We start from the raw sequence: 14,954 nt of genomic DNA, 5'->3' as shown, positions 1-14,954 counted from the left end.
TATACCATGCGTACAAGAGAATTTATGTCTGAAAACATTTCTGTTACTTTTAAGCAAATGCGGCAGCAATCCATGGTTCTGACGTATTAAATTCAAAATCCCATTTGAGAAAAGGTTCTCTCAACTATACATTCCCAGTGGCCAAGTCACCACTGCTCATTTTTTTGCCAACCGGATTTATCAGATTCTGTATAATGGTGAAGTAATTTAGCCATTCCTCAATTGAAGGAAGATATGGATTGAGAAAATATTTGAGTAGGTGCAGCTGAAGTGAGGAAACTTTCACTAAATGTTTTCAGTTGCTTCAAATTAAGCAACTAGAGGATATAGTCAATAAAATATAACTTTAAAATGAACAAGAATGGTAAAGTTTTAGAGTAATCCATTAAGTTTATTTGACTAAACATTTTAATGTTGCCCCAAGGTGTAATAATGGAAGAGTTGGGATTATGGAAACTTGAACATGAATCTCCTTTTCACAACACTGACTTTTTTTTTGTTTATGTTCTTATTTGCAACTCAATTAAAGTTTTCACTTCAGCTTGTTTCAGAGTTAGAACAGTTTTGTGATATCTTTTATCATACTTGTGATGGACACACCTTTGCCAGCCTTCAGTGAGGTGTGGGGAGGGATATGCAACTAAGACATGGCTCTAAAACAATAATGGATTAGCCACTCATTGTAAACACAGCCTAACCTACTCATGTGACGTTCCTACCCAAATAATAAATTCTGAGTAATACTCTGTCAACAATGATTGGATTACAAAGAACTTTTTATACAGAACATATAATTGACATAAATATAGCAAATTCTGAATATAACTTATAAACCAGCATAGTCAAGATGCTTCTCCTTATAGATGCTGCCTGGCCTGCTGTGTTCCACCAGCATTTTGTGTGTGTTTGTTTAGTCAAGATAGGCCTTCTGAGTGTAACATTTCTTTAATTTTATCATTGAGGAAGAAATACTATTACATATGGTAGAGCAGCTGTTGTATTGATGTGATACTTTGGGGCAAGTGTCTGAATGAATTTTGATTTCAATGTTCTTTCCCAGTTATGCTCATTTTCTTTATAAATGCCTGAGTTAGAAATTTAATTCATATCAGAAATCCCCATGGCATTGTTTAAAATCAGTTTGGAATGTGATCTTGGAAGAATGTTGGAGGCAGATTCATTTTCACGCTTCAAAATGAATTTGTGGGAAATAAGTAAGGAAAAGGGCCAGGAATCAAACAAATTAGATTGTTCTCACAAACTACATGGGCCAAATAGGCCACAACAATTCTATGATTTCAAACACTACCTGAGTAAATATTTTATTTCCCTAAGCAGAATATGATAAATAGAGGTTAGGGTAGCATAAACTTAATGGACACTTCAAATTCCGAAATTTAATTCCACTGGAACTGAAGATCTGTGTAGTAATACAATTAATACCAACACTCTTGTGTTTTTGAGCTAGCAGCAAGATAAATTTGCTTCATTCTCTGTTCCTGTGTGTCCTTCAAACATGAACTTTATTAATTCTATCTATTCAATTTCTGTTCAAAATTAATCACTTCATTTTTCTCTGCATTAAAGTTTCTTCCACAAAGCATTCATATTGCAATGCCATGCTCTGTCTTCTGAAAGTTTACAAAGTTTCTAAATTTCCAATCCTGTTGTAAGTTTTGAAATAATGTCCTGTCTACCGAAGCCATGGTGATTGGATTGACACAGAGATGACAAGTAGCCAGACAATAAGACTCATCTTTTGGCAAGAGTACTCTATAGTTTCTTTAAACCTGAAAAATAACTGTTAATCTCAAATCTTTATCTTATTCACCTTAATAAATTTTCCATGAAGGTTGCTACGATCTCTTTAATTTAATTTTGCTAACATCGAATGGTGCTTTGAGTATCTTTGAAAGTTCATAAAGTCAACATCAACTTCACTATTCTGATCAACTCTCAGTGTAAATGTCATCAAATCAAATTTGACAAATATCCTTCATTTAACAAATCCATCCTAATTTACATTTGTTAATCCAGTTTTCCAAATTTTAATTAATTTTGTCCTGTACTGTTTTTCAGAACCATAAAATCATATGATAGATAGCCTGGAAAAAGCTTTTACCCATTAATTCTAAACTGAAATCAAGCATGCATCTACACTGATCCTATTCTATCCCCATTTGATTCTGCCTTGATACCTGCTACTCCCCTCCTGGCTATTCACCACCACACTAGAAACTATTTAAGGTGGTGAATTAAATTACCAATCTAATGTCTTGCGATGCTAGAAGAAATCTACACAGTCACAGAAACAACGTGCAAACTTCACTCAGTCAACGTTGGCCTAAACTGGTATACATCCCCCACTTTTCTTTTGCTACATCGACGACTGCATTGGCGCTGCCTCTAGCACGCATGCTGAGCTCGTTGACTTCATTAACTTTGCCTTCAACTTTCACCCTGCCCTCAAATTTACCTGGTCCATTTCCGACACTTCCCTCCCCTTTCTTGATCTTTCTGTCTCTGTCTCTGGAGAAGGCTTATCTACTGATGTCTACTATAAGCCCACGGACTCTCACAGCTATCTGGACTATTCCTCTTCCCACCCTGTTACTTCTAAAAATGCTATCCCCTTCTCTCAATTTGTCTGTCTCTGCCGCATCTGCTCTCAGGATGAGGCTTTTCATTCCAGGACAAAGGAGATGTCTTCTTTTTTTAAAGAAAGGGGCTTCGCTTCCTCCATGCATGTCTCCCATTTTACGCACATCTGCTCTCACCCTATCCTCCCACCACCCCACTAAAGATAGGGTTCCTCTTGTCCTCACCTACCACCCCACCAGCCTCTGTGTTCAACATGTAATTCTCCGTTACATCCGCCATCTCCAACAGGATCCCATCACCAAGCACATCTTTCTTTCCCCACCTCTTTCTGCATTCCGCAGAGATCGCTCCCTACGCGACTCCTTTATCGATTTCCCGCCCCCATCCCTTCCCACCGATCTCGCTCCCAGCATTTATCCTTGTAAGCGGAACAAGTGCTACACCTGCCCTTACACTTCCTCCCTCACCACCATTCAGGGCCCCAGACAGTCCTTCCAGTTGAGGCGACACTTCACCTGTGAGTCGGCTGGTGTGATATACTGCGTCCGGTCCTCCCGGTGTGGCCTTTTATATATTGGTGAGACCCGACGCAGACTGGGAGACCGTTTGGGTCGCTGAACATCTACACTCTGACCGCCAGAGGAAGCGCGATCTCCCAGTGGCCACACATTTTAATTCCACGTCCCATTCCCATTCTGATATGTCTATCCATGGCCTCCTCTTCTGTCAAGATGAAGCCACACTCAGGTTGGTGGAACAACACCTTATATTCCGTCTGGGTAGCCTCCAACCTGATGGCATGAACATTGATTTCTCTAACTTCCGTTAATGCCCCACCTCCCCTTCTTACCCCATCCCTAATTTTTAATTTTTAATAATTTTTTCTCTCTCTTTCCCTCTCACAGTAACTCCTTGCCTGTTCTCTGTCTTCCTCTGGTGCTCCCCTCCTCGTTTCTTTCTTCCAAGGCCCTCCATCCTATGGTACTCACCCTTCTCCAGCCTTGTATCCCTTTTGCCAATCAACTTCCCAGCTCTAGGCTTCATCCCTTCCCCTCCCCCTCCCACTTTCAAATCTCTTACTATCTCTTTTTCTGTTGGTCCTGATGAAGGGTCTCGATCTGAAACATCGACTGTACTTCTTCCTATAGATGCTGCCTGGCCTGTTGCGTTCCACCAGCATTTAGTGTGTGTTGCTTGAATTTCCAGCATCTGCAGATTTTCTCGTTTTGGATTTTTAGGATCACTGGAGCTGTAAGGGATCTGTTTTGTTGGCTGCACTTCTGTGTCACCTACAAAAGTGTTACTATCTTCAAGAGAGTTCAAAGTTAGAGAAGGAAATAGACTTAGAGGAAGAAGAAATCACCACTTTGAAATGAAGAACACACGCTTAATCTCACTCTGGTATTTTACTGCTTGAGAAACTAACTGATTTACTATAAATAGCATACTTGCAAAACTAAAAGATTTTGTTCTTTCATTTTAATGAGGCTTTTCTTTGAGCAGTTTTGTAGCGAAGTGATTATGTTATTGTACTAGTGATCTGAAGAACGATTCGGTGACCCATACGTAATGATTAGATGCCCCAAAAATAAGAGTTCAAATTCCAAGAGCCCCAGCTGCATCCTCAGGTGTGAAATGTAAAATCAAATGATGAAATAAATTTGTAATTAAAAAAACTAATACAATGATTATTAGACTGCAGATAAGCTTGCAACCAAAAGCTTTTCTTTGTATCTCAGGACGTGATAAGAATGAACAAACTACCAATGCAATGCACACAAAATGCAGGAGAAACTCAGTCAGTCAGGCAGCATCTACAGAGGGGAATAAACAGCCAAAGTGTCGTGCTAGACCCTTCATCACCACTCAGCCACCAATAACCAACATTCAATCCGGCTAGCTGTTGTCAGTTAAGAATGGAATTATATCTGCATGTGAGTTCAGTCAAAGCCAACATTGCTGTCTGGCTCTTATCCTGGCTAGTAAGCCACTCATTTTGTGTCAGGCAACAGACATCAGTCACACAGTCATATCAAATGAACCTGAATGAAGAAACAAACCTTTTCTCAACATGCTGCAGTGCAATGTTTTATTCATTTTCAGAGTATATAAAGGATATGGACAACATATTACTTTCAACAGTATCACTAAGTAAAACTGTAACTCTGGTTTCCACCTTGACTCATCTAAGTTTCAAATTAATTCTATCCTTTTTAGACAATCTAGATATGCCAGTCTTTAGATCAATATATGTGCTCTTCAACAAAAATAAAGAGTTCAATTCTAATTACCCATTCTGGTACAGTTACTGGTCAAACAAAATTGGAGATCTAAATGACAATTGGTAAAACAAAGGCAAATATAAATCTAACTATGAAACCATTCGATATAGGAGTAGAATTAGGCCATTTGGCCCATTGAGTCATGGCTGATGCATTTTTCCTCTCAGCACCAATCATTTGCCTCCCCGCCCCCACCCCATAGCCCTTCATGCCCTGACCAATCACGAATCTATCAACCTCTGCCTTAAATATACATAAAGTCTTGGCTATCACAGCTAGGTGTGGCAAAGAATTCCACAGATTCACCACCCTCTGGTTAAAGAAATTCCTCTTCATTTCCATTCTAAAAGGACACCCCTCTCTTTTGAAGCTGTGTCATCTGCTCCTGGGCATTCCCACCACAGGAAATATTCTCTCCACATCCACTCTATCAAGGCCTTTCTCCATTCGATAGCTTTCCATGAGGTCACCACTTAACTTCTGAATTCCAGTGAATACAGGCCCAGAGCCATGAAACACTCTCCATATGACAAGCCGTTTAATTCTAGAATCATTTTTGTGAACCTCGTTTGAAGACTCTCCAATTTCAGCACATCCTTTCTAACGTCGGGGGCCCAAAACCGTTCACAATATTCCAAGTCATGCTTCATCATCAGTGCTTTATAAAGTCTCAACATTACATTCTTGCTTTTATATTCTAGTTCTTTTGAAATGAATGTTAACATTGCAATGGCCTTCCTCTCCACAGACTCAACCTGCAAATTAATCTTTAGGGAACCCTGCACAAGGACTCCCAAATCCTTTGGCACCTTAGATTTTTGTATTTTCTCTCCATTTAGAAAATAGTCAACCCTTACGTTTCTTCGACCAAAGTGCATAGCCATACACTTCCCACCGTTATATTCGATCTGTCACTTCTTTGCCCATTCTCCTAATCCCTGTCCTTCTGCAGCCTCCCTATTTCTTAAAAACTACCTGCCCCTCCATCTATCTTCAAATAGTCTGCAAACTTTGCAACATAGACATCAATTCCAACATCCAAATCATTAACATATAACGTAAAAAAAATCAGTCCCAACACAGATCCCTGTAGAACATCACTAGTCACCAGCAGCCAACCAGAAAAGGCTTACTTTATTCTCACTTCTTGCCTGTAGCCAAATAGCCACTGCTTTATTTATGCTAGAATCTTTCCTGTAATACAAGGGCATTTGACATGGTGTCACACATGAGGCTGCTTAGCAAGTAGCCTCATGTGTGGCACCTTGTCAAAGGCCCTCCAGATATCCGAGTACAAAACATCAACCAATACACCTTTGTCTATCCTGCTTGTCATTTCTTCAAAGAATTCCGACAGATTTTCCCATGAGGAAACCATGCTAACTATGCAGTTAAAATTTATAAAAAAAACTTTACTCTGTGACAGTTAAGTAAAATTACTAAATTAATTACATAAATATTGTCCATTGGATTTGATTCATAGAAGTACTGAAATCCTGTGGAATCTAAATATTAGTATCGGGACATTACCTGAAGGATTTACGGGACTCAGTTCTAACACATGCAGGTTGGCTTGCCTTCTTGTTTTTGGCTGGTGGAAATTTCACATGGTAGTCTAATCAGAGAATGACAGTAAACATGATATAGATTATACCAAACGTATGTTTCACTCTCCAAATTTGTTTGATCACCTTATGCTTTTTACAAGTCATTTGTTATAAAGTCTATAATAAATTTTCTGTCTTATAAATACATATACAGTAGATTCTGGTTAATTGGGCACATTGGGACCAATACATTTTGGCTCAATTAAGCGGTAACTGCAATTAATTAAGCCGAAATAATTAAAAAGTCATAAAAAAGACAAATAACATTTAACTGAGTAACAAATCATGTACTTAAATAAAACACAGAACAAATTAGAACATTACTAGTACTACTGTTGTATTCTAAAACTGTGTATTAGTCCTAACAGTTATTGAAGGAGGAATTCAACCAATATACACAACTGTGTTCTTTTAATTGATTGTAAATTAACAAAATCAGTGCAGACACCTAGTGTAAGTAATGCACTGCCTTCATACAATGCTTCAACAATTGCATCCTCCAAATCTTTATTTTTATTGTAACACAGTCAAGGTGATTGTCGATACCTTCAAATTCTTCGTAGTTTCTCACTTGTTGAAGTAGTGAAATGGTTTCATTTCCACTCTCGGCTGTTTCCAGCATCCCCTAGTCTAAATGCTTAAAACCACGGTGAGCAAAGTAGTTCTAAATTGTCCTACTGCTTATTTCCCTCCAACTATCAGTGACAAAAATCAGTACTTTTTGAACACGGACACATGCAATTGATACTATTTAAAAACTGTCCGTTCTAAGCAGTGCGGTGCCTCACAACTACACGCAACTGACACAGTAGAAGCTGGTGGGCAAAAGCCTCCTTTCCAAATTAAGTGGCATAATGTCCCAAATAAAGAAAGAAAATACTGGCTATTTACTTGATTAGCTTTTGTTCTTCAAGAGTTATCCTAAATAAGTGACTGCCCTGACTAACTGATGGCCCAATTTACTGAATTCCATTCTATCTTCAAAGTTTTAATTTAAGTTCATTACTCTATAGACTAAACTACCAGTATACTGTACCTTGAAATAAACAGGAATGTGCAATCAGTTTTATTACAATCAATATCCCATTTTGTTCTATAATTTACAGATGAGTTGCCACTTAAGAGAGATACTACATCAAATCCAGACAGAGCATTGTGGAGTCTGTGGGTAATTTCAACCCATGCATGCCTCATTCTGAAGTGTAGACAGTGTGCACAGTATGGTACAATCTGAGCTAACTTCCATTCCGTTAACTACTGTAAACCGTCAAGGCCAAGTTGCAGGAGAGATCATGGACCAATCATCAACTTCCTCCTCATCATTCAAATCAAGGAGACAAAGCTGTCTTCAGGAGAGGTAAGAATGGAAGGACTGGTTAGCCAAAGGAATCACTATAAAACATCAGTGTTGTTGGAGTATGAATTCAGATGATAATTTTCAGACAAAATTCATACAAGAATATTTTCAACTTGATCCTAATTACATTTCTGCTGATCCCTGTAGAATCAGAGATTTTTCCCTGTATCTATCCAGATCTTGTAGTCCATATCTGATTTCCATTTTCTGTTCAATTAGAGGATGCCATCCACTCATAGACTGTCACAGGAGGAAAATTCGCCAGGTCTCTGCTACTAATAGATGCCCGAAACACATATGTGCAGATATCAGGGAAGAATAGAATTTGTCTTGCCTGCAGTTGATGGTAAAAGCTTCCCTTGCTTTCTAACATCTACCCAAACCAGTGTAGCTTACAAACCTCTGTACTGATGATTCTGGAGAAAGCCAAACAAAATCTGATGGGGTCCTTCTCAGATCCCAGAAATCCCATCAAGTCCATCAGATATTTGTTGACTTGATTCAGAATCAGAATCAGGTTTACTAAATTTGTTGTTTTGCACTAGCAGGACACTGCAGGCGTGACAGACTCCTACAAGATACAATGAAAATAAATAAAGAAAGAAATCACACAAACGAGGAACAGCAATTTGTTCTTAGGTTCATGGACTGCTCAGAAATCTGATGGCAGAGGGGAAGAATTTGTTCCTATGGCACTTTGTGAATGTTTTGAGGCTCCTGTACCTCCTTCCTTATGCTAGTCATGCGAACAGGGCATATCCTGAATAGTGAGGCTCCTGAATGATGGATGCCACTTTCTTGAGTCACTGCCTTTAGAAGATATCCCTGATGGTGGGGAGGCTTGGGCTTGTGATGGGGCTGGCTGAGTCTACAACCCTCTACTGTCTTGTAGAGTGCCTTTGTGGTTAATAAAATTGTTTGGTGCAGTGATAACGTTAATGGTTGTCATTTTATTTTAATCGGCTGACGGGATGATCTGGGAGTGTCATTCTCAATTGGTTCTTGATAAAATGATTACATAATTTAATTGTTAGCAGAGTGTAAAATTAATTACATGCACCCAGAAGATTGAGCAAGCAACACATGTTTGGGATTAATGTTTGATAGGAGGCAATAAAATAGCAAGAATCTTGTAGAGGGTACTTCCATATCTTCTTCATCTTCATCTTCTATTTTTTGTGTTTGCTTCAGTCAAATTACATGAGCTTGTGAGTGTCAAATATTATTCTTCTAATCCCTACCTCTCTTTTCATAAAGAGATGGTGCTTAATTTTTCCTCATTTTCAATTGCCCCTTTAAAGACCAATTGCAAACAATACATTAAGACAACATTTAACTTCCCTCAGTTTCTGGGACAGAGTTTCACAGAAGAGAACTATTTGTAATCAGACCCATCCTGAAAAATAATTAAACCACAAAATGGGATGGGAGATGATGGAGCAAATATCTAATTTGATGTTAAACCAGAGAAAGCTGGAATAATTCAACAGCATCAGTGCAACAGAATTAACATTTTAGATCAACGATATCCATTAAAGCTATGGAAAAGTCATTGACATGAAATACTAACTACTTTTTTCTGTCTTTATGACAAGTGACAACCTCAGCCATGAAGTGTGTATGAAAACAGGAAATGCTGTAAACACTCAACTGGTCAACAACATCTAAGAAAAGGGAAACAAAGTTTACATCTCAGACCAAAGAGGCCTTGGCAAAATTAGAAAAAAAAAAGCGAAAACAAGTTGTTTTTAACTGAAGAGAGTCTGGGGAGGGATAAATAAAGTGACTTCCTCTGATAAGGTGAGGACAGGATTTCTGTGGCAATAAGTTAGATAGGTCAATGTGGCCATGTAGAGAGGGGGAACACAAATCGATAAATGTAAAAAGTGTGAATTGCAAACCTGCAGGACATTGGCCAAAAAGTCATGGAATGCTAGTGGAGAGAGAAAAACTGAGCCCAATTTATAGATTAGGCATTCCCAACCTTTTATTAATCCATGAATCCCAACCTGTTATAGATAGATAACCTACATTGGAACCTGACTGTTCCGATAAAGAGATCACTCAGATTGTTCTCTCTGTACCTGGCCATCTCAGCTCTAGGCATCCATATGTAACATTGACTTTATTTTTCTCTTTCCCTTCACACAATATTGACAATAGACACACCCTCAAAGATTGCATTTTTCAGCCTTTATATTACCCTGCCACTATCCTCTCCGAGCTTGTTAACCGATCAAACCGATAACTTCATCACCAGCTATGGCCTCTCCCTATCAGAAAAGAATCCCTCTGTTCAGACCCCACCTTCTCTGCAGCTTTGAGTTGTTTTCTCTTTCCCAGTTCCGATGAACGGTGTTCACTCTGAAACACAAACTGTTTCTCTCCCTTCTTGCTACACAATCTACAGAGTGCATCCAATTTCCTTGAATGCAGATTTCCAGCATCTCCACTTATTAGAAAAAAATCATGAAGTCTATCCACTGTTTTAGCTAATTAAAAGATTACTGATTCACTATTTTTTGGCAATAAACATTTTAATGTTTATCTAAAATATCCATATTTAACTTAACCCACCTGTCTTGGATATACCATACACTATATTTGAATAAGTATATTAAAATATAATATATACATAGATATACATAGTGCCGTGCAAAAGTCTTAGGCACATATATGAAGGCTAGACTTTTGCACGGTACTGCATTTGTCAATGTGGAGTGGGTAGCGAGTTTGAAAATCTGGAGGGAGCAAAGGATATTGGGAATGGCGGGGGTGCAGCACTACGGGAGAGGTTTGGGACAGGTGGCAGGGAAGGAGTGCCAGAGATGGGGTGAGGAGTGGGTACAGACACGCCCAGTTCTGAGACACCAGACAAGGCCATTTGATTCCAAACAATTACAGAATGTCTCCCTGGTGTTTCCGCTCCCTTCCCTCTCCATTCCCCTTTTCCCAACCATGATTGCCCTCTCCCTGCCCTCTTCCCACTCTCAGTCCACAATCAGAATTAGGTTTATTATCACCACATATGTCATGAAATTTGTTTTTTTTTTCTGCAGCAGCAGCAATACAGTGCAATATTACAAATTACTACAGTACTGTGTAAAAGTATTAGGCACTCTAGCTATAAGTATGTGCCTAAGACTTTTACATGGTGCTGTATAATGATATATAATAAATAGGTAGATTTAAATTAACTTCAGTTTATTTTATTTGAAGCACCTCAATTAATTTTAAAAATACATTTCTGGTGCTTAACAATAGTAGAACAATCCTCAGTGTTCTGAATTTTCTCAATACAATTTGGAAGCAATGTGACATAAATCTTTCAGCTTTGTTTCTGGCAATTTATTAAGGAAAGACTTCAGAGTTGCAAGGATATGATTTTATTCTGAATTCCTGGTCCTTGCTCTTTCATCATTCTACACTGCTGCTCAACATTATAATTCTAAAGCAGAGTCTGGGGCACACTGATAATGCAGAACTCTATCCAATGACCTCCCACAACAACCCCAAGGTTGTTTCTAGACTCCATCACCGCCTTGTTAAAATAAAAGTGAGAATGACTCCAACTTTCCTAAAGTCAAGTAAAAACAAAGCTTTTGATTGACATCACAAACACCTACAAGCTTTTTGTCTCAACGTCATTGCTTCACACAAAGTATGGAGGTGCAGAACTTTGATATAATGCTCATTTACCTGAAGGCTTCTCCCCTCCCCACAGTTTCTTTCTTTTAACCACTTCCTCTGTGTCGACTTCTTCCACAAATTAGAACCTAATCTATATATTAATCATCCAGAAGTTAGTTTAAAAGTAAAAGGCTGCAGATGACGAAAATATAATAAATCCAGGAAATACTTAGAATCTCTGACAGCATCTTATCAGCTGCCACCTTTGTTCTTCAGTCTTACCTGGCCCCCATCCAGATACAGAATATCCTCCATGTATTTCCTTCCTTTCTCTCTGCAACTTAAACTTGTTTTATCTCCAACTTTTCTCAGATCTAGTTGAAGGTTATTGACCTGAGATGTTAATTTTTTTTTTGTTTCTCCACATATGTTGCAGCTCCTGCTGATCATTGCCAGTACATTCTGTTTCAATTCTTTCTTCAAAAATTCTCCCCCGCCATTTCGAATGCTGAAATCACTCTTTTGATCAATACAAAATTCCCAATAGGCATCTTTCTAGTTAGGAAACATTGGTTCCCCACTTCACAATAAGATGACATTAAGGGCTTTCAAATCTTTCCGTATTTCACTTATCTTACCTCAGCTTCTCGTCCACTCTACCCAATTGTACTCTGACAGCAGTCTACAATTACTTTTGACAATGCAAAGAGAAGCAGTAATTTCCTTGCTGAATCCGGAGAATTCTTTACAGAATCTTCTACAAACCTCCCTGCTTTCATCATGCTCTTCATTTTCCCCATCCCCTTGACTGAATAATTTCTCATTTTCTTATATCTATCCATTTCCTTTGCTTGGTTAAGCTCCATCATGAGCACTAGCCTCCACATCATCACATATATATCTTCAAAAGGTGATGCCTCAGGAAGGGGATATCCAATATTATAGACCCCCACCCCACCCAGTACATGGCCATTTCTCATCAGGGAGGAGGAGCAGCAACCTGAAGACATGCACTCAGTGTTTAAGGAACACCTTCTTCTTCTCCACCATCATATTGCTAAATAGTCTGTAACTCTATGAACACTACCGCACAATTTTGCTCTCTTTTAGCACGACTTATAATATTTATTATTTCACTGTAAGCATTTTTTCTGTATTGTACAGTACCAGTACCACAAAACAGCAAGTTTCACGGCATAGGACAGTGATAATAAACTCGATTCTGTGCTAATAAATCCCCCCTCCCCCAATTCAGATTCTGATTCAGCACTACTTCTCTTTCTTCTGTACATGAGAAACACAATTGATATATCTGATAACTCCGTCATCATTTATAAATTGATTTCCCAATGTTTTATCCAGAAATAAATGCTATAACCTCTACACTTCCATTCAAGCAATTGTAGCCTATTTCTCTTTTTAACCAACCAAATAATTCTGGGTCACTCACACCCTCAGGAATGGGCCAGGTTAAGCACAGGAAGAAGGAAAATGTTTGTAGCTGAGGCAAGTTGGATTCAGTAGGTGGTAGCCTATCTGCTTTTAGGTGGCATCTTGATCACTGAATTCCTTGGAGAAAGCAATTTCCTACGCTTCCTTATGGAAGTGATAAACTTTTGCTTAGACATGTAGCACAGGCAATCGGTAACTTTGTATCCAATTATAAGGCAGGGAATAGGCAATTTAGTTTACTACATGATGAAGGAAATATCCAGTGTGTTCAACCCCACTCTAGCACATAACCTGTTAATGGTTTTATTCTCAAGTGTATGCCTGGTTCCTTTTGGATCGCTACCAAGCAACTTGCCTCCTCTGTCCTTTCAGGGAAATTGAAATCACAATAGGGGTATAAAATGTAATTCTGCATCTTTTGTCTGGTTACATTGCCAGACTTAAATCTGCCTCCAACCCTTCTGCCGACAGAACAGTTTATCTTTATTTACTGTATTGAAACAATGAACAATTTTGAGCAACTCAATGAAATTTCCTTTCATTTTCTATGTACCAAGAAGTGTAATGTTAGCTTTTGAAATGTCTCTATATGACTCTGTCGTAATGCTTCCTGCTTCCATTAGAGCCCCATTTAATTGCCTGCTTCTAAATTCTACATTTTGGACCTAATCATCTTTGCTAATTACCCTTCCATTTTGGGTAACCAATATCAATTCAGATTTTATTTACCTACTCTATTTAGTTCAACCATTCAGTGACTTAGTAAGTTTGCCTTCTTGTAATCACTCAGAATAACAAACCAAGAAGAAATTCAAGAACAGCACCAAGTTTAAAAAGGGAGAGATTCACTTCTAAAACATTACTTTGGTGCTAGAATCACGCATGAGCAGCAAAATACATGCACACAACTAAATTAAGTAAGGTAACAAATTAAAAGGGTGACTTGATATATTAGAAAAGAAACAAACACCTGACAAATTGTGGTATATAATCATTGCCTTCTTTCCTTTCCAGTCCTCGTTTCAGATTTATTGAAGGTTCTAACAGTTAGCAATTGCAAAGCCCATACTTGGGTAAAGCCATCCTAAATACTGTTGCCATCATATACAAATTGAAGTATTATTCTTACAAATATAAGCCTTCAAGAACTACTAAATAACAATATAACATTTCACCAAACACAATTCTGAACCAGTCAAACAGAAAAGCTTCAAATCACTACTTAAGGGAAGTTGCTGTCGTGTAAGGATATAGACAGTATTTATAACAGTATAGCCATTCATGTGACATTATAGAATAACACTTTAGCCAATGTGTAATTCTATGAAGAGTTATCATCAGTGAGCTCCTACAAAATAGACCTGATCAGGGCTGAACATTAGTTTTTGTGTCCACGGCATTTGTTTGCATTTGGAATTGTCAGAAGGTCTCTTGATTTAAAAATGGTTGCTGTGACTATTTGTCTGTGGAAGGGTTAGATGATGGTAGGTAAACTCTCAAAAAACTTGGAATGAATGGATACACGAGAAAGGGCACTTCAGCCAACGAAAACCATCCAGCATTAATTGACACTTATCTATCCTATTCCCATTGTTATTCTCTCCAGATTCCCCTCAAATCTCCTGAGCTTCTACCACTCATTCATGTGCTTGATTTCACTGCTGCTGGTGTATGTGACAATAAACTAATCTGAAGAGGCCACTAGAAATATCGATTTTCCTTTCTGGTAAAAAGGAATTTCCCTCCCCCTCCCCTCTTCTTCTATTCCCCACTCTGGTCTTTTGCCAGGCTTCAGAGCTGTGTGTCAGACATGGCTATAAGCAGCACTGGGGCCCTAAAGGGGCTTGTAAACCTTGGATTTTAGTTACAACACTGAGTCATGTCATCTGCAGAAATTACCTGATGACTCAGCAATAGTTTGGTGTATAAAGGGAGGTCAAGAGGATAAATATAGGAACTTTGTCAAATGGTGCAAGCTGAACCATCTACAGTTCAACATCAGTAAGACAAAGGGGACGGTGATGG

At 38.5% G+C, this 14,954-nt stretch overlaps 1 protein-coding gene across 4 annotated transcripts in view; it reads left to right on the top strand.

Moving 5' to 3' along the window:
* Nucleotides 1-14,954, top strand: part of LOC140717148 (receptor-type tyrosine-protein phosphatase R-like) — a 76,894-nt gene that overhangs the window by 1,167 nt on the left and 60,773 nt on the right. For all 4 annotated transcript variants that reach the window (XM_073030420.1, XM_073030422.1, XM_073030419.1 and 1 more), the window contains one exon: nucleotides 7,597-7,847. In XM_073030420.1, the coding sequence (XP_072886521.1) occupies nucleotides 7,711-7,847 (137 nt within the window). In that variant the 5' untranslated portion in view covers nucleotides 7,597-7,710. The remainder of the gene's footprint in view (nucleotides 1-7,596; nucleotides 7,848-14,954) is intronic.

This window comes from Hemitrygon akajei, chromosome 27 (assembly GCF_048418815.1).
Source record: "Hemitrygon akajei chromosome 27, sHemAka1.3, whole genome shotgun sequence".
In the NCBI taxonomy this organism is placed as follows: domain Eukaryota; kingdom Metazoa; phylum Chordata; class Chondrichthyes; order Myliobatiformes; family Dasyatidae; genus Hemitrygon; species Hemitrygon akajei.
Note: the sequence above shows the minus strand (reverse complement) of the source record. Positions and strands in the feature narration are given on the sequence as shown.